The sequence below is a fragment of the Lepidochelys olivacea genome, assembly GCF_965140295.1.
Source record: "Lepidochelys olivacea isolate rLepOli2 genome assembly, chromosome: 3".
Classification (NCBI taxonomy): Eukaryota; Metazoa; Chordata; order Testudines; family Cheloniidae; genus Lepidochelys; species Lepidochelys olivacea.
Genome location: NC_140413.1, coordinates 191,556,736 through 191,581,119, shown reverse-complemented (window position 1 = coordinate 191,581,119; position 24,384 = coordinate 191,556,736). Strand labels below are relative to the sequence as shown.

At 43.2% G+C, this 24,384-nt stretch overlaps 1 protein-coding gene across 1 annotated transcript in view; it reads left to right on the top strand.

The window, feature by feature from the left end:
- The window catches only part of USP34 (ubiquitin specific peptidase 34), a 265,626-nt gene that overhangs the window by 165,987 nt on the left and 75,255 nt on the right, over positions 1-24,384 (top strand). Inside the window, exons 40-42 of the mRNA XM_084622930.1 lie at positions 6,073-6,128; positions 6,218-6,338; positions 14,343-14,526. Coding sequence (XP_084479056.1) covers positions 6,073-6,128; positions 6,218-6,338; positions 14,343-14,526 — 361 coding nt within the window. The remainder of the gene's footprint in view (positions 1-6,072; positions 6,129-6,217; positions 6,339-14,342; positions 14,527-24,384) is intronic.

Sequence of the window (24,384 nt, the reverse complement as noted above, 5' to 3'; positions counted from 1 at the left end):
TAGAGGCACAGGGGCGCAGATACACCTACAGTGGAGCAAGACTTCCTCTTCAGGTCTGTTCAGTATACTCCAGGAGACATTATTCCCCTCTGCAGATGCAAAAAGGCCTCTGCCTGTTAACACTTGGGACAACCAGTGATCTATACATTGCCCAATGCCTTATGATTAAGGTTAAGATTTTGTCATGGATATTTTTAGTAAAAGTCACGGAAAGGTCACAGGCAAAAAAGAACAAAATGGGACAAAATGAGGCTCTGTGTGTCCCCATATGCCCAAAGTGAGGCAGCTGTGCAGGGTTGAGGAGCCGCCTGCAGCTGTCCGTGGGGGCTGGGAGCTGAAGGGTACTCCTGTGTCAGCCAGGAGCTGCGGGGTACCCCCACTACCCGCAGCTCGTGGGGCCTGTGGTGGCGGGACACTCAGGGGTTTTCCCACTACCTGCAGGGGCTGTGAGCTGTGGGGTACTCCTGCCGCCCGCAGCTCCAGAGGTCCACTACAACCGGGAGCTTAGAGGTTCCCCTGCCACCGCCACCTGGGATTTCAGGGATTCCTCTCCCCTGCCACCCCTGGCGGCCAGGCTCTCAGGGGTTCCCTCACCACCGCACACAAGCTCAGAGGTTCTCCGCCACCTGTGGGAGGTGGGAGCTGTGGGGTACCCCACTGCCCGCAGTGGCCAGGAGATGTGGGGGCCACTAGCGGCAGCAGGGGTACCTTGCAGCTCCTGGCCCCTGCTGGTGGCAGGAGACCCTGCAGCTCCTGACTGCTGAAATCACGGAGGTCACTGGAAGTCATGGACTCCGTGACCTCAGTGACTAAATTGTAGCCTTACTTATGATCCTCCTTATTGGCCTTATTGGGACTTCTGGGCAATGTACTTCCAGCAATTTAGAGGGGCCCTGGTTCAGTCTCATTAGGAACATAGAAGACCTCATTCTCTGGTACTGTCCATCTCTCCTTCCACTCTGGATCAGCAGAGGACTCCTTTGAGGAGCAAAAGGCAAGGACAGAAAAGGAACTGACTCCACTTACAAATATTGATTCCTCATTATCTTATAAGATAGCAATGCCACCACTGCAGGGCCGGCTCTCGGATTTTTGCCACCCCAAGCAAAAAAAAATTTGGCAGTCCCCACTTTTTTTTCATGCCCCACGGCTACACCCCAACTCTGCCCCTTCCCAAGCCCTTCCCCAAATCCCCAGCCCCGCCTCCTCCCCCAGGCATGCCACATTTCTCCCCCCCTTGCTTCCTGCAGCTCCCCCCCGCCCCCGCAACCACCTGCCCTAGCTCACCTCCGCTCCGCCTGCTCCCCTGAACATGCCGCCACTCCGATTCTCCCCCCTCCCTCTCAGGTGAGGGAGAGGCAGCGCGTTCAGGGGAGCAGGCGGAGCAGAGGTGAGTGGGGGGGGGGAGCGCAAGAACTAACGGTGCAGGGGGGTAGAGGAACCACTCCCTGTCCCAGCTCACCTCCGCTCCATCACCGCCACCTCCCCGGAATGCGCCACTGTTCGGCTTCTCCTCCCTCCCAGGCTTGCCATGTGGCAAGCCTGGGAGGGACGGGGGAGAAGCGGAGCGGCGGCGGCACGCTCAGGGGAGGAGGTGGAGCGGAGGCGAGCGGGGCTGGCGGGGGCACATTTCTAGGGGCTGCATGGCCAGTGCTGGAATGCCACCCCTAGAAATGTGCCGCCCCAAGCACCTGCTTGTTTTGTTGGTGCCTAGAGCTGGCCCCGCACCACTGCCATCTTTAGCTGATGACTTTTGGCAATTCAAGGACCTAATGAAGCGTGTCACCCAGTAGAGTTTCTTGGCTGTATGGGAGCAAGCATGCGAGGCTATGACATTAGACAAATGCGTATTGGAGGCCATTACATTGGGTTAGACTATCTAGTTTACCTGCCCTCCGACCTCCCTTCCCCGTCCCTCCTCAGGGACCCCTCTCACAATCAATTACTGAGACAGGAGATCACAGTGCTCCTAAGTCTAGGGACCATAGGACCAGTTCCAGCTCAACACAGAGGCAAATCATCCAAGATATTTTCTGATACCGAAGAAAAATGGGTGTTGGAGGCCTTTACTGGATTTCAGACAATTGAACAAGTATGTCAGACAACTGAAAATCAGGACATTGTCCAGCTATACCAAAAGAAGGGCGGGAGACACTTGATACGGTTTTAATCAGGCTGCAACTTTATTATTAGATGTCTGGGACTACCTGACAGATAAAAGTGTACAGGGCAGATATCTCCATTTTCATTCAATATCTATCCATGGGGGCTTCTGCCAGTCTCCCTCTTTTTCCATCCAGGTCCCCCAGCCAACCCGTTGCTGGGACCTTACCACTCACCCCCACCCCTGAACAAGGGTTAAGGTGGACTATAAGAAAAGAGGGTTGGCTTTCTGCCATAACAGTCATAGAAGCCCCAAACCCTCTCTCCCCACCTTTCACTCCTTTAACCAGCATCTCCTTTTTAAGTCCTTTACCAAGTCATTTATCCAGTCCCTGTATATTTTCCCTATGGAGCACCTGCACTGGACATCTGCCCCAGACTTACATAATGAGTTGCGACATCTTAGCCTAACTCCCCTCCCTACTCACCATAACAGAACCCTCCCTGAAACTGTTGTAAGGAAGGCGAAAACCCCCTCCCATTCCACCTAAGCCAAATCTGGTGGTGAGGAAAAAATTCCTTCCCAGCCCCCCTATAAAGGAGCGGCTAGCATGAAGCCCACAGCAGGTCCCGGCTAAACCTGGTATTTTTGCCACCTCAAGGGGAAGGAGGGTGGGTGCAGCTCTGCCTGGTCCAGCGAAAAGGGGCTTCTCTCCTGTTTTGAACTTCCCAGCCCTTCCGGTCCCTGAAGATGAGTCAGCATTGCCACACTGACCCACTCCCCCTTTTGCAGCAGCTTCTGAGCCTCGCTCCCCCACTCCTGGCATAAAGTGCTATTCCTTTCCCCCCCCCCCGGCAAGCTGGACAACTGCTCCTCCCTCCCCTCCCTGCTTAAAGGTGCAATGCAGTCAATGTCCCTGGCAGCTATAATTCCCTCCCTAGAGTCCAAGGACTGGTTTTCAACTCTCGACCTCAAACATGCCTACTTCTCCACATAACAATTCATCCATTTCACATTCAGTCACAATCACTACTACAAGTATCGGCTCGTATCCTGCAGCCTTCCTTCTGCCCCACGGGTTTTTCTCAAGAATCATGGGGGTCATAGCTGCTCACCACCAACAGCTTGGAAAACAGTGTTTCCCTACCTTGATGAGCGGCTCCTGAAATGCTGCTGATATTAGGAGGTGCAGTCAGCAGTTCAACAACAACTTCACTGTTCCATACTTTAGGCCTACAAATAAGTGAGAAATAAACCTTGACCCCAATCCTTTTTACAGGAGCGTTTTTGGATTCAGTGATGGACAGGGCTTATCTCCCTCCTGACAAACCTCCGCTCTGAAAAACCTTATCCAAAGAACGCAGCTCAGTCCACAAGTTCCAGTCAGGACATGTCTGCAACTGCTGGTGCTTATGGCAGTTTGTGTTTTTTGTAATACAAAACTCCAGGTTACATCTTTGATGTCTCCAGGTGTGCCTCAGGACAGTTTGCATACCCAACAAATCAGTCTGAACAAGGAGGTTCCTGTACTCAGCTGGGTCCTTGAGCCACTCACCTGGTGGAAGAATCCTTCCTAAAGGTTTGTGCAGGAATCTCATTCATCCAGAGTCCCCCTATGGTCAGGATAACAATTTACATCCCTCTTGGGATGGAGAGCACATGTGGGTCCTCACAGAGCCCAAGGCAAATGGTCACAACAAGAACAACGCTTGCACATCAGTCTGCTGGAGTTAAGAGTGGTCAGAAAAGCTTGGTGCTACACTCTTTCCCTAATCAAAAGCAAGTCACTCAAGATCATGATAGGCAATGGAGCTTGTATGTGTTTTATCAGTCATCAGGGTTAAGCAGGAGCATGTTCACCCTTGTTCTGCACCAAAGTGATAAAGCTTTGGAATTGATGCATAGCCATCCTGATAGTCATTTCAGCTTCTTACCTTCCGATATACAAAACATCTTGGCGGATGACCTCAGCAGACATTTTTTCCCTAAATTATAAATGGGAGTTGGACTTTCGAGTCCTCAACAAAATATTCCTAGTATGGGGATTTCCAGAGGGTCATCTTTTTGCCACTGGAGCCAACGTGAAGTGCAGCAAATTCTGCAGAGGAGAACTTTCAGAGGAGGACTCAATTCCCAATCTCTAGGAGATGCCTTTCTTATTACATGGACAAGGGATCTTTTTTTTATGCATATCGACCACTCCATTGTTTTAAAGGATCTCAACAAGATCAAGCAGGACCAAGCCAGTGTAACTTTGATTGCACCAACTTAGCCAAGACAAGTTTGGTTTCCTTACCTCATCACACTCACCTCTTGCCTTCTATGGTGGCTCCCAATCAATTCTCAACTGTTATCTCAGGATCTATTTCAGATGCTTCACCCTGACCTGATTGTTCTGCAATTCCAAACCTGGTCCCTCCGTTGTTCTCAGGACAGGAGGAGTCATGTTCACTAGCAGTACAAAATGTGGTTTTAAATAGCAGGAAGGAATCTACAGGATGCATGTAATCTCCAAAAATGGAGAGGATGCAGTCTTTTATGTAACCGCCATCTTTCATCTGTCAAGTCGTTTCTTTCCACAGTCTTTAATTACCTGTTGGAATTGAAGACATCGGGTCTTTCCATGAGTTCTATCAAGGTTCACTTAGTGGCAATAACAATTTCTCAGCTTTTTGCCCATCTGACCACAATGAGATCCCTGAAAGGTCTTGCGAATCTTTTCCTGCAGATTAGAGATCCAACTTTAGTTCTTAACTGTCTCATGAAACAGCCTTTTGAGCCCCTAGTTATCTGCTTTCTGTTACATTTATCTATGAAGGCTGCCTTTTTGGTGGCTATCACTTCTGCTTGAAGGGTTGGGAAGATTGGGGCCCTAATGGCAGGCCCTCCATTTACTGTGTTCTCTAAGGGGAAGGTATCATTAAAACCACATCCAAAATTTTGACCTAAGGTTTCTTCTGAATTTCACATTAGCCAGACTGTTCGCCTTTCAGTTTTTCCCTAAACCCCATCAGACAACACAGGAAGCTACCTTCTGTACACTAGATGTTAAGAGAGCATTAGCTTTTTTTACTTGAAGAGAAGTAGGCTATTCAGGAAGTCCCCTAGACTCTTTGTTTCTATTGTGGATGGGTCTGGGGGAGCCAATATCTTCACACAGACTTTCTAAATGGATCTCTGGGTGCGTTATTGCCTCCTGTGGTTTCGCTGATACTCAGCCTCCCCTACTAGTAACTGTGCATTCTACTAGATCACAGTCTGTCTGTAGCCCTACTCAAGGATGTTGCAGTTGCTGAAATCTCCAAAGTTGCAACGTGGATTTCGGTGTATATTTTTTCCAGCCACTACGTGTCAGTTCACGCTTCTAGATTGGATGCTGCAGTAGGCATCGCAGTTCTTTCTTCAGTGCTGGACACTGTTCTGAACCTGCCACCTCCTTAGGGGGGGTTACTGCTATGGAGTCACCTGAAGAGGAGCATCCACAGGGAAAGGAGAGGTTACTTATCTTGTGCAGTAACTGGAGTTCTTCAAAATGTGTGTCCCTGTGGTTGCTCCACTACCCGCCCTCCTTCCCCTCTACTTTAGAGTTTCCTCTGTGGGAATTTGTGGTAGAGAAGGAACTGAGAGCAGTTCACCTGCATAGCCCTATGTAGCCTTCGTATGGGGCACAAGGATGTGTAGGGCACATTCATGGGTTGGACAGGCTTTACTACCAAAAATCTCCAATCAAAAGCGCAGGGTGCATGGTCACCTAAAGTGGAGCACCCACAGCAACACACATCTCAAGTAAATCAAGTTACTGAACAAAGTGAGTAACCTCTCCTTCTCATGTGAAAATCCAGTCCAATTCAAATGTATACATAGCAGCAAACTAAGGTTATTTAGTTTGGTTTGTGAATCAAACAAGAGCGTATAAAATGTATGATTATTTTTTATTTGTATTCCATTTTCCTTTATTTTTAATTCAGACAACGCTGCTTGATTTAGATGCCCTAGCAAGACACCTCGCTGACTGCATTCGAAGGTAAGATTTGGGGATGTAAATTTTATTTTAAAGTTTGTATTTTATGTATTCTTAATGGGACATATTGACCTTAATTTTTTTTTCTGTAGCAGAGAAATCCTTGATCATCAAGATGGTAACATAGAAGATGATGGTCTTACAGGACTCCTGCGGCTTGCAACGAGTGTTATTAAACACAAACCACCTTTTAAATTTTCCCGGGAAGGACAGGTAAGAATAAAGGACTTGGAAAATACCAATTAACTGACGTTACCTCCTGTGACTGTAAACTACTTCATTTTAAGTTTTGTTTTACTCTCTTCAGTGTAGGGGGTTGCATAAATACTGTTCCCTTGTCATATGATGATTGAAGGAAACATATTTCCTAATTTGATATTTTATCACACACACACACACACTTTTCTTTCTAGCCATTTTTAACCTCAGGACAAAATTCTTGTCTCTTGGAGATCCTTTATTTATCTGTCTATCTAGCTATCTAATCATCAGCATTTTCAGGGCTGCTCAGCTTTTTCCAAGTTCGTACGAATCACTGATACCTGTTTTTCCTGGACCACATCCTGGGGCATCTCATGCACCTGTAGAAGATCCTAAAGTAGCTTAAAGCTGAAAGTCAGCTGCACATATGGACAGACACCTAATGCTATACTATTCTTTCCATCCCTACGTGTTGTGTAGATCCCCTGATGAGATGTGATTATGGAGGAAGTAGTGGACTTGTGTTTGTGATCCTTCCCTGTGTCCATGACCAGCTTGCATAGCACCTTGGCTTGTTGGGGCTGAGAATTCCATTCCTAAAATAAAAAAGCAAAGCTCTTGCACACAACTTTTGCTCTACTCTTCAGTGCTCTGTTCAAACTTTTGGTCTGACTATGGGAGTGATTTACAGAGGCATATATGAAACATGAGATCTGCAAATCTAAAGCTCATTGAAATCAATGAGAGTCTTTCCATTGAGTTCACTAGGCTTTGGATCAAGTCCATGATGAGGTTTCAATCAATAATTAGACCCGTATATGTGACTTCATTTAATCCTGTTTGGCTAGCTCAAAGTCCCTTTTTCTAATTTAGAAACGTAAAATGCCTCCTGGTAATTTTATTATCTGAAAGTATAATAATCTCTTTCTAACTTTGGCATTACCTAATGTAATATTAGTTTTCAGTAATAACAGTATTTCTACGTATTAGTGTAATCTCGTATGTGTGATACTTTTGTTCTAAATGAGTATTAATCTGTCCCATGAGGATTGTACGGTCTAAGTAGACAGCAAATAGTTGAAGGATGGGGGGATAGGACAGGTAAAAAAAACAAGTTACTAAGGAGTTGAATTTAGTACTTCTCATTAGAACAAATTTTGTTACAATGAATTTATGTGGCTTTCGGGTTTTTTGTGTTTCATTTTGCTAACAATACTTTGAAAAGACAAGAGTTTATAGGCCTCTTGGGAAAAGTGTGTTTTAAGGAGAGATCTGAAGGAAGAGAAGTTGAAAACCAGAAGGATGGGAATTCAAGGCATAGAGTGCAGTTTGGAAGACAGTACGGAGAGAATAGGGGAAGGAGGAGGACACAGAAGGCAAGGTCATGCAGCTTGGGTAAAGCAAAGGAGTGAGGAGAGGACTAAAAGAAAACGAGAGAGGAGTAAAATTGTGCAGAGCCTTGAAGCTAAAGAAAAGGACCTGAGATATATGTATGTTGAGGGGAAGCCAGTAAAGGGGTTTGAAGAAGAGCTGAATGTGATCAGAGCAGCAGCCACAACAGATGATTTTTCAAGCAGAATTTTGTTTTTGCTTAATGACTAGGGTCCCAACATATTATTTGAGAATAAGTCTTGACCAATATAATTAAAAAAAAACTATTTAAAATGTTATAATTTACTATTTGATTTGCCTATTATAAAATAGCCTGTGTCTATTTATTTCATTGTATTGGTGTGAAGCAAATGGGCAGTTTCCCTTTTAAGTACCAGGAACCATATTGGAGCAGGTTTGCTTGATCATAAACTTTTCTCCAGAGTGATACATTTGGACTCTCTCTCTCTTTGAAAAATATTGGCGGCAGCTCAGTCTTGTCCAGCGGATTCTGAAATATGGCCACTCCTTTTCCACCTTCACTTCAGATTCTCTTTCTTTGTTCATACAAACAAAGTGATGGTTTGGTGCTGCCACCTTACCTGTTACAAAACTTTTAAAAATTAAGTTCTGGGGCAGTAGCGAATGGTACTTTTGCTCCTTTGACTTCCTTCTTCTAGGAGAGTACACTGCTCATATCTACACTAGGAAGAAAGGTGTATTTTGAACACATTAGCAAACATTTAAAAAATGTACCTTTTTTTTTTCTAGTGAAGGCATGTCCATTTTTTGTCATTTTTTGAATGGGAGCACCTGCCAAGCTCCTCCCCTCCCCTCCTCTCTTCCAGCATGGCAGAATCAATAAAATAGTGTGGGCAAAAGGCCAATATTTGCAAGTCACAAAAGGGTAGATATCCCACTACTACCCTAGTCTATAGATCCTTATTACTCCATGGGAAGTGGCTCAGATGCTGACAGCTCCCCATCTTTACACAGCAGCAAGACTCCTGCAGAAACTCCTCTGCAATGGTAGAACTGTGGTCTTCAGCATGTAGGGTTCAGCAGCCAGAGTCATTCTCATCTGTTGAGAATTCTTGAAAAATCTACACAAATTCCCACCCTTGGCCCCTTCCCTCTCAAAAGAAAAAATTCCCAGTGTCTTCTTTCATGTACTCAAGTGTGAGAGTGAGGTAGGCTTTCCTATTCAGACTACCTGAGTCTGAAGGCTTGGCTATTGAGTGGCAAGGTGATATATTCCTCTCTTAGCCTCCTGCAGACCTTCTGCCCTTTTTGCTTGTGCAAGAGTTTGGACAAACTCTCCTATTGGTGCCAAAATAAAAGGATTTAACTCCAAGAAACCACGTATTCCAATTCTTCTGGAATTTTTACTAAAATGGATTTTTGAAGCATGAAAATGTCCTGAATATCATTAATTGCCAGGCAGATAACACATTTGTAAAGGCCAGTGCAGACACTCCCTAAATATTCATTGGTTAAGTACATTGACCTATAGAAGATCTCACTCAGGGTACTTTTCAGAGATCAGGATGTGGCTCTCTGACTAGAAGATTTCTGGGGAGAAATCTTTGTAATGTTGTTAGTGCTGTAGCAGGCGCCATACTCAGTGGACTTAATAGAATAAGGCACTGACCAAAGCCTCCCATATCTGGGGATTAGTTGCTGTTACTACAGTCTATAGATTGTAGTAGTGGACATGTAACATCTGTGTGGGTGCCCTGTGCTTTATCACCAAGTTAGAAGAGTATTCAGTTCCTCACAAACCTTGAGAAGGTCTCTTTTGCAAGATCCTTTTATTTAGTCCTGGTCCACATCTAAAACTTAGGTCAACCTAGCTACATCACTCAGGACTGCAAAATATTTCCCGCCGTGAGCACTGTATTTAGGTCGACTTAATCCCAGGTGTAGACATGGCTAGGTGGACAGAAGTATTCTTCCATCGACCTAGCTACTGCCTCTTGGAGATGTGGATTACCTGCATTGACAGAAAAACCCCTTCCATTGATGTAGGAAGCATCTACACCAGTGGTTCTCAACCTATTTACTATTGTGAGCTGCATATGCAGCTCTCTATGTGTTATGTGAACGGCATCCACACAATATATATACTACCTGTATGGCCCTGAGAATGTCACATGGGCCGCAACTGTGTATTGATTGGGCCACAGGTTGAGAACCTCTGCTCTAGGTAATGCGCTGGTTGTTGTGGATGGATTTGCAACTGTGGGATTCCTGAACTGCAGTGGGGTGATACAAGGCACATATTCCTATTTTCACTTTAGCCCACCTTGCCACAGAGTACATCAACAGAAAGGGCTATTTTTCCTACTGTTTTGAAACATAGATGGCTCACTGGGGATGATTCACTGATATCAGTGTGGGCTAGTCAGAGAAGGTGCACAATGCTCACATGTTTACAAATACAGGACTGTTCAAGAAGCTGAAAGCGCGTAAGTTTTTTTTCCCAATCGGGGATTACCATTGGCTACATTGAAATGCCAGTAGTGGTCCTGGAGGACCCAGCCTACTTCATGGTCCCCGGGACTCATGAAGCCGTATACGATAACCTTGACAGCCCCAAGGAAAGAGTCAGCTGTTGGCTCAACAGGTGCAGAATGACAGTTGACTGTGCTTTCAGTAGATTGAAGGGATGCTGTCAGTGTTTACTCACTAGATAGATCTCAGTGAAAAGAATATCCTGATGGTTATAGCTGTCTGCTGTGTTCTGCATAATATCTGTGAAGCAAAGGGGGAAAAATTGCTGCTGGGGTGGAGTGGTGTCTGCTGACTTTGAACAACCAGACCAAAGGGCCATTAGAACAGTTCAGCGCAGAGCTGTGTGGGTGAGGGAGGCCTCGAAAGAGCACTTTAATGGTCAGCCACAGTAATGTGCTGTGTTGGACATTTCGGGGGAGCGGGGGTGTGGCGTTAGGAATTGTGTAGTGCTGAGTCTACATTTCTGCATATCAAACTGTCTTTTAATGAACCTATCAATTATATGGTGCTTACTGTATTTTTATAATTATTACGCTGTTTGTTCCTGAATCTGTGTTCCCTGGCTCTGTTGTGGTTTTGTGTTTTGAGTAGTGCTAGGCGTTCTGTGGTTGATATGACCAAGTTATAAAGATTAATTTATTTCCAAAAAATAAAAATGGATTGTGTACCAAAAATAGTGCAAAAATAATGTGCAATTAAAAAACAATACAGTGCAAACTTATAAAACTTTACAGAACAGCGCTTTAAAATTAGAATGGTGGAAAACATTTGTGTCCATTTTAGTCCATTTCAGCCAAACATACACCAAGTGTTAGAGAGACAAAGTGGGTGAGATAATATTTTTTATTGGACAGACTTCTGCTGGTGGGAGAGTCAAGCTTTTGAGCTTACACAGAGCTCCCTTCCCTTTTACTCATAAAAGTTTTAATTAAGATATGCTTACTGACACTTAAGCTTTGGAGCACTTCTGCACAGCACTGCTCTCTAGCCGCAGCCATGGTGAAGATGGCTTGCCTGGGTGAGGGGTGAGGGAAATAAGGGAACTGTTCAGTGTGTAAAACAATGAAATTTGGCCCCTGTTTCCATGGATACAAGTACAGGGTAATGGCACTGGTTACTGGCACTATTTTCTGCAGACGGTGATTTTAGTTGATATTTCACTCTTGAGGGTCACAAAGGCACAGAAACAGATGGCGTCCTCAGCTGCCCAGGCCCTTATGCTGCTAGTCCCTTTAATGCAGTGGTGCTGCTGAAGTCATCATGAAGTGGCATAGAAAAGTGTCCTACCTGAGAGGAAGAAATAAGTCAGCCATCCTTAGAAACCATCGAGAAAGGATTGCAGAGTTACCCCTGTGAAAGTGTCATCAAGATCTCTCAGGAAGATACCAGGAATAGCCTATGTACATAAGCAAACTACTGCACTTGGTCCCCTCCTTAACCCTACAGGGAAATGAAACCCCAATAACAACTCTTCCTCTGTTTGTTGTACCTCTACCTCTTTTTTGTATGAGTAAAACAATTAACAATAGGTACCTGTGTCCTGATAGCCTGGTATTGAGCTGGCTGCCATCTTCACATTTAAAAATTTTAAGGGAGAATGCATGTACACACCGAGAGTCCTTTCCCTGGATTGGGTTTGCCAGTGCTTGGCTGGCTAGATTGTGGTGGAGTCTCAAAGATCTGGGCTCATGGTATAGCTGGAGGGGTCTCCATCTCGCCCTCCACTGAGGTATCCAGGGTCGTCTGCAGGGTGCTGGTGGGATCTCTGACAAGTATGGCATGCAGCTCTCTGTTCAAGTGGCAGTTTGTGCCTTGTCACCAGGTGAACTGTTGGTCTCTGTGGCCATGTAGTACACCTGTTGCAGTGCCTTCACTTTCCTTCAGCAGTTCTGCTGATCCCTGTCATACCCCTTCACCTGCATCCCATGTACAGTCTTCCTTAAATTTCCACATTTCTAAGACTGGTCCATAGCTGTGCCTGCCCAGCCTCTTCTCTCCACAGGTCTGGTTGGGCAGTTGCAACACAGCAAGGAAGAGCTGCTATGTGTGCTTGCTAAACTGGGCATTCCGGAAAAGGCATTTCAAAAATACACAGGAGTTTTAAAGCAACAGGGTGGCTTCAGGTCTCTGTGATGCCTGGGCGGTGGAGTTCACTGTTGTGACCAGAGCGGTCAGTATTGGGCATTGTGGGACAACTGCTGGGGAACTATTAGGGTCGACATACGTTGCAGTGTCTACGCTTGGGTTGCATTGATTACAGTAGATTGACCATGGCTCAAAGCCATTTGGGGAGATGATGATATTGCATTGCTGTAACTGGGCGCTTACATCAGCAGGAGATATATTTGAGTGTAGACATATGCACAAATAGGTGGACACAAGGTGACTTACGTTGACATAACTTTGTCGTGTAGACTAGTGCTCAGTGTGTTCAATGCACTACAGTGTTTACTTGTCCCCTCTCCTTCCTAAGTGTATATCTACACTAGATTATTTTTTTTTACCTGAAGCTAATTAAAGGCAGGCAGGTAACACATTTGTAAAGGCTAGTGCAGACACTCCCTAAATATTTATTCCTGGCTGCAAGCATTTGTGGTTTACAAAGTGTATTTTTAACACATTAGCCAACTGTTCAAACTATCCTGTGAAAATCTCACACAGCCTGTTTCATACCAGCTGTCAGCCCTTTTACCTCTACTCTCTCCCCCTTCTCATTAATAAGTACTCCCAACCTGTCTCTTGCTGTTTGCAAAAAAGCCTCCACTCCTCCGTTGCTACTTAAATTTTCTGCACACAACCTTCCCTCCTACTTATGACTCCCTACTATATATTTAGAAAAGTGGTGTAATTTTTTGAAAAATGTGGTCATCTTATTAGAGGGATGTGAATCCTAGGGCTTGTAATATGTGTCTTTTGTTTTTTTTTTATTTTATTGTTGTTGAATTAATGTGACTAAAACAGGACAGGGATAAGTTTAGACTTACTCTCCGCCCCCCCGCGTCCCCCTCCCTTCCGAATTTCTTGTCATACTGATCTGGTGTGGCAAATATGGGTAACAAATTACTACCTGTGTATCTGTTGCCTAATATCAACATGACTTGGAACATCCATTGTTTGCTCTCTTTTTAGTTCATTTAACATGGATTCAATTTGTTCATGGAGCATTATTTAAAATACAGCATTTGTCATTAAAATCATATTTAAAAACAAAAACCTGAATCTACAGCAGTGGGACACTTAAAATCAATTTTAGTATGTGAACATTAAAACACAGACTGATAATACATTACTTTTATGGATAAATAGTAATGGATGAAACTGACCTTTTCAAAGACACTTTTTTTTTTTTTAAAGGTGTGCCTGGATAGTTTTGTCAGTGTAAATTAAAATAACCTGGGTGAAATTCTGTCCCACTAAAGTCAATGGAAGTTTAGTCATTGACTTGGATTTTACCCAATCTTTTTATATCAGAAATTCTGTTGATCATTGCTTGTGTAGTATGTGTATTTCATGTGTAACATCAGTATGTATTTCTTTCTTTATTATTTAATTTATTTACAAAGAAAAAGAAAATAATTGTACAGAACTGTGAAGTGTATAAATTTCATAGTGTTATAACAGTTGTTTTTGGTATAATATACATGACCTATTATGTTAATATGATTTGTAGGAATAACGATGTTTTAAATTGGCAGTGTTACATAACATGAGTAATCTTCAAGTCTAACTTAAACCTGAATATAACTCAATTATGGATGTTTGGCAATCTTCATTAATTTTTTTCTGTTTTTTTATGCCAAATAACAGTGTTATGCTAGAGCTACAGATAATTTGTCTTAACTTTTTTTTGGTGGACATATTTATCTTTACATCATGATAATGTAACACATTTACAATGCTTCTCTTCAAATTATTTGAAGACTGCTTTTTGCTATGTTATATAATATACAGAGGATGGTGTAAAGGAGACACTGTCAAAGTTTGCAGTCCAAAATTTATCTACAGAACATTAAAATTGTTTTTATCTGATGGAGGAAGCCTCCTAGAAAGTTTGAAACTATATAAAATTATCTAACAGTGTTTTTAATATTTGTACAAACTGATATACCTACTGATTGAATTGTTTTACAGGAGTTTCTAAGAGACATCTTCAATCTTCTGTTTTTGCTGCCAAGTCTAAAAGATAGACAACAGCCAAAATGCAAGTCACATTCTTCAAGGGCTGCTGCTTACGACTTGTTGGTAGAAATGGTAAAGGGGTCTGTAGAAAACTACAGGCTGCTCCACAACTGGGTTATGGCACAACATATGCAGTGTAAGAATATTTATTCATGTTTAGTTTTTGTAAGTATTTTATGCAAGATAGATATTTTTCAGTATTAACATTTTGGGGTTGGGCTTTTGTAATACTTTTTGGATGTATAAAATCGCTTAAGGATAAGAAGAGTGTCCCTTTAGTGCACACTCCACTCTGTTGGCCCTTCTGCCCACTCTCATGCTGGGACAGCCTGGCACAGTGTCACAGTGGGGAATTACTTGCATCCATGATGGATCCTTTTGGGAGCAGAGAACCTTCACTTAACTCTGATGCATTGCCCCATGAGGAGGGGAGTATAACTTTCAGTCCCCTATATACTTTAGATACTGACACATTAAGGGATTCCCTCAGGCAGGTGCTCCAGGATAGGTACTCAACTGTCTCTCACAAGTGATCATAAGGCTTTCTTCCTTCCTAGACCATATTGCAGTGACTTTACCTCTAAACAATCTGAGACACACACAATCTAGTTAAAAACAAGATGTATTAAGATTATATAGACACAATCAGATTAAAACAAAAAATTATGCATAACATATCTAGTCTTATAGTTGGCAAGAGTTAAGATAGGTAGGCACATCTTAGAAAAGTTATTATAAAGTAAGGCCTTATCAGCACTACCATTTTTCTTAAAATTTTCCCCGATTGCACTGCTACTTGTGCAGCTCCAGTTGTGGTAGTAATGGAGGGAGTGCTTGTGTAGATGTGCTTTGCCCACCAATCAGCTGACTGGTTTGCTCCAGTTGGGGCTTTAAAAGCATGTACATAATTTTTAAAATAATGATATCTTTGAAATATTTTGCCCATTAATATAATCTGTTATCTCCCCTCCCCCCATTTCCATTGGTTATTTAGAGCATCTGGTCCTGGTAGGGGACAAGCAATAAATATGCAGATTGTTCATGGAGTGAATTTAATAGCATATATGTCATTCTTTTCTGTTGGCTATGGCCTGTGACTTTCCTCATCAAGCGGATGCTTGATGCAGTTTATTTTATTGTTCATAGGTGAAAGCTGCCCTTATAGAGGTACAGATGACCTCTGGTGGCTAATGGGGTAGTCATCCTTTTGGCAGATGTAACATCTCTTCCCAGTCTGCTCCCTGTGGTTGATCAAAATGTCTGCCTCTGCCTGGTTCAGGCTTTGTGCCCCTGTTGCCTGTCTGTTCCCTCTTAGGTTTTCTTCTCTGTTTTCACATGGCTGTTTTCATAGGGATTAGTTATCTTACCAGCTTGTGCAACATTTTGGGGAGTCAATATCCAATCATGCTCACAAGTCTAAATAACAATGTTGATAAAATTATTTCATGCCTGTTAGCTCCGACTCTTTCTCTATAATGGAAACCCTGTTCCTGTTTATCTATTTCCTTAGCTATTTTCCTGTTTAATTTGCAAATTCATAATAATTTTCATCACACTTTTGAGCTCCCCAAAATTTCTTTCTATGAGCCTCGAAATGTCAGTTCAGGTTTCTCTGGCCGTCTTAATTTTTCCATAATTCACGATATCCAGGTTTACATTGTCAGTACCTTACAGTTCAGAAAGGAAGTTAGAAACCTCATCTTATCCATTGTTGACTTCCTATTATATGCCCTCTTTCTTAAGGCCTTCTGAAAGAAACCAAAAATGTCCCCATCTCTATATTTTAGGAATAGTTTGTAATCTACATTGGATATGGAATTGAATGTGTTGTTTCTGTCTCCATTTAACTGAACTGTTCAGACACTGGTTATCTAGATTCTTAGGCCAAGATTCTCAAAAAATAGAAGCCTAATGTTAATCCTCTCCAACCCCGATCCTGGCCTTGATGTCCATTTCATACTCTCTCACACTTTCCTCTTACACTTAGCATGCCGCTTTTCCTTATGCTGGTGGACCTTCTCTCTGCCAGTTTCTCTCCAGCTGCAGTCTTTTTTCTTGCTCCAGCTGATGTTTCTCCCACTTCAGGTTCCAGTTATCCTAACCACTCATATTGTCCCTGGCTTTTCCTCCATTAATTGTGGACACTGCATTCATTGTTGCTTTCCTCTAACATAGTCTTCTCTAGATTGTCTGCCTCCTGCTCGGGTGCCCCACATCGATCTGGTCCACTTGGCAAGCCCACATTTGCATTGCTGTCAGTCTTATGAAAGTGGACTATCTCTTGGTACAAACTATGTTTGGTTAACCCCTTCTGAGGTGCCACCATTCTCTGTTGCTCATCTCCTGCCCAGCTTTGAGGGCCCATTTTCCTTATAATTCTGTTGATCCGTTGATACAATTCTGATCTTGCTAAGCATCTTAAAATTGGAATTTATCTCTTTGCTTGGCTCTGAGCCGCTGTTTCTTTAAAAAAATAAATAAATAAAATATGGTCATAAGTCCTCTTGTTTCTCTTCCTTACACTTTCTCCACACCCCAAAAACCAAAGCAAAACAAAAAAACTTTTCCCGCTTTTTGGTTTTAGTTGTTTATTTTTATTTCACTGTGGGGATTCTATATCTTTACACCAAATGTAGCCTTTGGTCATCTGATCCTGCCTCTGCATTGCCCCTGTTCTTGCCTCTTTACCACATTTCCTTGTGTCCCCTACTGACTGAAGCTAGTGGCAATTCCTGGGGGATTGCCTTAGCCAAGTGCTCCTGCACTAGGTACTGTTTTCTCCCTGGCTGCCTCTCATGTGAAGATATAATATTGTCTTCCTTTCAAGGATGCACTGCAATTTTTTTTAACTAAAAAATTATTCAAATGGTCTAATTAAAAAGAAGATTTATTAAGAGTCTCTACCGAGAATCAGATTAAAACAAAAGAAACTGTGTAATAAAACTGGTGGGCTTACACTCCGCAAGAGTCAAACTAGGTAGGTGCAACTTGGCATAATTACTGCAATGTAAGGCCTTGTCAGTGCTAGCATTTTTCTTAAAATTTTCTACAATTGGCATTATCACTGGTGCAGCTCCACTGGTGGTAGTAACGGAGGAAGTACTACTGTAGAAATCCTTTAGCCACTCAAGATCTGGTTGGACTGCACTATGTGGGGGCTTTTACCATGTATGTCATTACCAAATCATATTATCTTAGAAATATTTTCCTGTTAATCTATACCTCGTTTCCATTGGGTATTTATAGCATCTGGTACTGTGAGGGAACAAAAAGATGTTAGACACCATGGTGTGTGGAGTGAATTTGGTAGTGTACAGGTTAAACCCTATTTCTCTTATCTCACTAATTGTTCATATGGCAACACTACTGTGAATGAATGTTTCTGTCCTCCTCAGTTCTCAGCTGATCAGATGGTAGCTAGTCCTGGGAGCAGGATTTTTGCAACCTGTTTTTCATTGTCCTGGTGTGCAGATGGTTAGCCTATATATACTACGATAATTATCTAGTCACTTAGCCAGAGTCCAGTTGCGGCTGAGGCACCCTAGGTAGATATCCAAACTGGTGTGGCCACATCATAAAACATAAGGTGAGACAAAATTGTTTTTCAATGACGTTGCTGTCATTAATCTGGACGAATTGATGACTTGCAGTGATCATACCCAGGAAGGGAAAGAGTAACTACGGAGAAGCTAAAGTGGGCCAGGGTAAGGTGATGGAAGGGGAGAATCTGGGAGAACAAGTTAGAAAGGAGATCAGCCAGTCAGAGCTCATTAAAGTGAGTGGATCTACTCCCTAGGGCTGCTGGGAAAAAATCCCTCTAAAAACTTGCTGACTGAAGACACTGCAACTGTTGCTTGATAATCCAGCCAATAATGACTCAAGAAGTTAATTACAGCCTGACAGAGGATGTCTACCAATGGCCTCTATATTCTGCTTAGCACATAGCCTGGGTAGTTTGGGTAGAATGAACTTAAAACAGTTCTGAATAGGGGAGGCCTACAACCGAATAGGAGTGCTGAATGTAGGCTCTGATTCACTGGGAAAAGGTGTTTAGATACCTTTTCCGATTTATGAGGTCCTTCGTACTGTACAAACAGGGACCTAGACTTGCAGAAATGTTCAGAAAAAGCAGAGCTTAAGTGTTTGTTGGATATCCAGGAAATTCCACTGGATGAGTTCAGCTCCAATCTCAAGACCCAAAGTTGGGGAGTAAGATCTCCTAGTTAAGAAGGAAGACCTGAGGCCACCTTGGGGAGAAACTACTTTTTCTTTCTGTAAAATAATATATGGGGGATCATGAGCAATGTCTGTAATTTCCTCAGCTCTCATACCTAAGGGATGGCCACTAGAAAGACCACTTTCTATAACTGAGAGAGAGAGAATGGTGAGGATGAATTTATGGCATCTAGCACCAAGTTTGGGTTCCAAGAGGGAACAAGAGTCTTACCAGGCTCAGGTAAGAGACTGCTTTAAAAAACCTGGATGTGAAGTTGGATCCCACTGCGAGATCTCCTATGGAATATTTGAAGCCTGGACATTAAGGTCCATGTAGAGAGCCCTTTGTCAGACCCATCCTGAAAGAAATGTAGAATGGAAGGGGTAGGGAATCTCAAAGCCAAGATTTGATTATATCTGCACCAAAAGGAAAAAAGATAGGCTCCTCTTTCAGCAGTGGAGAAAGATGACAAGGACTGATTAAACATTCCTGGTTTTGAGGTGAGAGAGCATCAATGAGGCAATTCTTGAAATGGAGGGTAATCGCATCATGGTGGAGGGTTGGCCCTGTTATACGATATCCTATTTTTCTGGTTGGCAAAGGCTGTCTTGGTACTGCTTAAGGAACTCTATGAAGAAGACTCATCTTGGCTACTTTGAGTGTAGGGGAATTGGATGGCACTGAGTCCTGCCTATTTTCTCCAGAATGAGATCATGGGAAGAGAAGAGGGGGTAAACTACCTATCCCTATCCAAGGCTCACGAACCCTTCCTTCTTCCAGCAAGAAGTTATTCGAGAGAGGCTGGAATCAGACAACAGTTTTCCTAATAGAGGGACTATTTCCTTGGATAGATTTCCTTGTAGCTCAACCAATAACCTTGATCATTCAGATGGCCAGATACTTGTAGGACATTGAGGGATCCCAGTCTTTCTTTTCCCTGTGTAATAGGATGTTGGGTTCACTTTAGAGGGGAATACTCTAAAGCCTTCCTTGATCATTCAGGTAGGCCAGTTCAGCTATTCTATCTAACCTGATTGAGACATGGCTGAAAGAAGGATCTCCAAGAACTTAAGAACCAACCTGATGACCCTAAGTTCCAGGATGCTGAAGTGTGGTTTCATTCCTGTGAAGACCACAATCCTTGGACTTACTGTGAAGAACCCTTATTTGTGGAAGCTGCACATCTGTGATTAACTGAGGATCCCAGTTGTCCTGCAGTGGGGATCTCTTCATGGTGAGAAAACTCTGCTTTCCTGTCACCAAATGAGAGAAACTTTTATTGCTTGAAGGGAAGGAATTAGATGTTCCAAGTTTTCCTCTCTTGAGGAGTGACATGGGACGCTAACATATACTCAAGCAGACATTGAGAAGGGAACTTAGCAGTTTCCATCAGGTCTTCACAGTAGATGAGCCTCCAGCCAGGCCATGTACAACTGGATAGCTGCTGACTCCCTGAGCTCAAAAGGATGAATTGGGGCCTTGAGATGGAGGAGTTCAATCAGGGGAAGGGAATTACCTGTGTGTCTTCCATATTAATTATGGCTCCTAAGAGACAGCAGTTTCTGGGGAGGAGAGCCGTATTTTCATTTGCCACCAGACCAAGGTAACTACATGTTGTCAGGTCATGTGTACTGCTGCTGAAGTTTTCTGGACCATTGGGCCCAGATCCTAGTCCTTAGTGACAATCATGATGCTTTCTGAAGATTAGAGCTTTAAACTGGAAGTGCAAATGGCCTGCAGCAGAACCTCTGGTCTGGAATATGAGGATCTGAGTTCTCAATTTCAGTGGATGCCAGATAGTTATCTGAATTCTACAGCTGATAGCCTTGAGTGGAGAGAATCCATGTGGTATTTGACAAAGTAATTCATTTTAGATCTTCTGGCACCTTAGAGACTAACAAATTTATTTGAGCATAAGCTTTCGTGAGCTACAGCTCACTTCATCTGATGAAGCTTATGCTCAGATAAATTTGTTAGGTCTCTAAGGTGCCACAAGTACTCCTTTTCTTTTTGCGGATACAGACTAACACAGCTGCTACTCAGAAACCTGTCATTTTAGATCTTGGATCTTCTCAGCTTCTGTGGACTATGAAGTACCTAGAGTAAGACCCCTTTTTTCTTTTCTTGACTTTGGGATCTGGGCATGTGGCCTGGTAGGGATGATTAATAGTTTGCAGGATATTCTGCCTTGTCTTAGGGCCGTATGGGACGAGGTCAAAGGTTAGATGCCCCTAAATTGGCCCCTAAGCTGTTAAAATATTGGGCCATGTCTTTGGCCGCAGGAACAGAGATAAGCCCCCTTGCAAGGTTCCTGCATACCAAGGGGGGCAGCTCGGAGGAAACAACCTGTCTCCTTCTCAGTCAGCCACTTGATTGGTACTCTAGAAGTGCAAGAGGATTGTGATACTGATCTGAATGCTACGCAGCTCAAATGATCATTTAATAGCCTTTTTTGTTTTCCTGACCAGGGGATGTGAAGGGATACATTAATATGTGGAAGCAGATCTGAGCACCTAGAATGATCTGCTGTGGTGTGAGACTACCAGGCACTGCAGAAATCAGGGTTCATCTCATAGAACCTGAAGCAGTATTCACGCAGCTTGGGAACAGAATCAGGAGAAGCACACTTTGTTTCTACCAGCTTCACAAAAGCTTGTGGAAAGACAGATTCAACTCTGCGGGGTTGACTTGGAGGAAAATAGGGAACCTTCCTATATCTTTTGAAGATGGAGTTCCACCAGAGAGATTTCCACAGTGTTTCTTATGTGGGACACCAAGTAACTCTGTTCGCCTGAAGTGACCCTGTTGTAGTTATCTGAAGTGGAAGGGACTCTGTCATAGTGGATTGATCTTGCTGGTCTGATCCCAGCTCAGGTTTTTGGGAGACTTCCTGTCTGAGAGGGAATGGAAATGAAAGATGAGGCTTTTCCTCCCCTTAGTGGCAGAGAAGAGATCCCTTGTGATAGGGAAAGGGACAGAAAGCGTGTTTGCTGGGGAGGGTGAACTCTTTTGAGAAGTTTTGGGGGCATTTTTTGGAAGGGAGGAAAGGTTCTTTGTTGGGGAGAGTATGGAGACAGCAAAGGCAGTATTTATTCAGGTAATGACTAATAAGATAAAGATCGTTCCATTGTGATAAAGAGGGTGTCACAAGAGAGATTTGATTGTCTTTTCTCTCCAGCATATGATCCTGTGACCCCCTATCTGAGGTCAGGAACTCCTGGAGGCTCCTGTTCTTGGGTATCCAGTTGTACTTGAAAGCTGTTCTGCATGTCCTCGTTATCCAGGGTGGCTGCTGAAGTAAAACCCAGTTCTCTGGTCTAGAATTCTGCCAGTCACTGCTTGGCCATAGCTGTTGCAGTTCCAAGCCAGACAGTGGAGGGGCATGGTTTTGGGCAAACGGGCAGAATGGACCTGCTGCTGAAATTTGCCAAGAGAGGACACTCAAGAGGTGCATTTTTAGCCTTTTTTCCCTAAAGCTTTTTGGGAATGAAATCACCTTTATTATTCTTTGCTGCATGCTATTCCAGAGCTCTGCGGTGGCCTGGAAGAAAGATGGCATGTCAGCCAGAAAGGCAAGGCAGGAGAGCAACTGCAGAAAGCCTGCTGGCAAGCTGGGAAACAAAGAATGCACTAGATGTAAAAATCTTTTGTGTGGACTAGCTACCACCTGCCGGACTGGCAGATAGAACTCACCCCTTGATCCAGACTGTTGGCAGCCATATCACAGAACAAGATGTGTTAAGAAGAGAGAGAGACTGTCAGATTAAAACAGTACTAGTCTTACACTGTATAGGCATATCTTGGATTAGACATTGAAGATTAACATTACAGAAAGTGCATTCTCTGTCTCTTCTCTCTGACCCTTTAGGTCACTCATCACATCCCCTTTGGTTCTCCTTCCCCTAGTTCTGTTGTAGCATTTAAATTTCTTTGGTGTGCCTGGCTTTACTATAGCAGAAATTCCCCCACTGTCAAGAAAAAAGTGGTATTCCCATAGATCTGTCACAAAATTCATTCAAGTTTGTATTCAGCATTGTGGCTAAATAGTTATTCTGTTTTTCTGTTTCATCTTTGCAACTTCTCTCCAGTAAGGTTTCCACCCTTAAATGCTGGCTACCTTTTTCACTTGCCTTTGTGATCATGCTTGATATGTTTATTATCTTGGCATTTGATGTCACTCTGTAACCAGCTAAGCCTTCTTTTCAAGATGCGGGATTTATGCAATTCAGTAATTCATTCTTAACATTACATTTACTCTATTAAAAATATGAATCATGGACAGGTTCATTGCTTTATTACATCAAGAAGAATCCGTAGTAGGAGCCTCTGGGTGCAGACTCAGTTTGACTCCCTTCCAAGTGTGACACAAAGCTGAGTGTGAATGACTGGTGTGTATGTTGGAAAGTCCCAGTAGCTGGTGTTTGTGTGAGTGGTTTGAGTTGCTAGTATGTCTGAGTGTGTCTGTGTGTGAGGAGAGGGCTAGGTGTTAAACAACTGGCATCTTTTTTACTGTCAATTAGTTAAGCTAATAGCTAATGCTGGGCGTGTTTAGAGAAAGAGAGAGAGAAGAGGAAGGAAGGAAAAAAGAATAAGACAGAGAGGGCAAGGCAAAGGAAGTATATCCTACAGTATATTAAGGACTGCATTTCCCGTCAGACAGATAAGATGTGCTGTTTCCAGAAAATTTAGCTAAGGCATCAATAAGTGATAGGAGTTAGAGGCAGTCAGGGCCAAAACACACAATTTAAGAAATTGAATTAGACTGAGATCCATATTTTTATAATATGTCCCCTATTTTTTATATTTTATCACACATTTTTTGTCATAAATAGGAAAGACAACATTTCACAATTATGCTACATTTGGTGGTTGCCTTTTTATATTTATGAGGATACTAGAAGGGCCACCTTTCAGCAAGTCTGCAAAATGCACACACAATATTTGCAAGCGCATCAGTTTGTGTGTGCCAAAGTTGGCATTTTGAAGCACATCTGTTTGCATGCACAAATGGGTACACTTGCAGATTTCCTAAGTTCATTTCAGAGGCCTGCTGAAAATTTTTCGTCATACAAAACAGACTCTCTTAATATCCGTAACTTTCCAGAAATACATTTCTATAAGAGAAGTGAATAATATTTTGAAAACACTTTGGTAGGTATGAAAGACTCTTAACATACATAATTATAATCTATGAATTCCTTTGTTACTGATGGAAAACTATGCTATGTGTACTATTTTGGGCCAGACTGTGGCTTTATGATACAGTCTGGGGAGCTGTCAGAGCACCATTACCACAGGTAGAGCTCTAAGTGTACATCTACAGGGGGATAAAAGCATGTGACACAGCTGTGGCTGACCCAGGTCAGCTGACTTGGGCTCGTGGGGCTCAGGCTGCTGGGGGCAAAAACATTTAGACATTTGGGTTCAAGCTGGAGCCAGATGCCCAAGCCCTGCGAGCCCGAGTCAGCTGACCCAGGCCAGCTATGGGGTTTTTATCCGTGTGCAGACAAACCTTGAGACACTCTGCTTGTAAGGAGTCACAGTGCCTCCCAGAGCACATGAATAGTATATCTCTTGCAACAGTTTTAAAGAAGATGCAACAGGCATTCTCTCCTGCACCTCCACATAGCGCTGCTACTCAGTGAAGGAGGTGGGAAAGGATGCGTGAGCCATTACTACTGCCTTTCTCCTTTGGATTGGCTAGCCATCCTGAGGCCACTATAGGGGTATGTCTACACTGCAGTCAGGGGTATGATTTGCAGCACATGTTAAGCATTT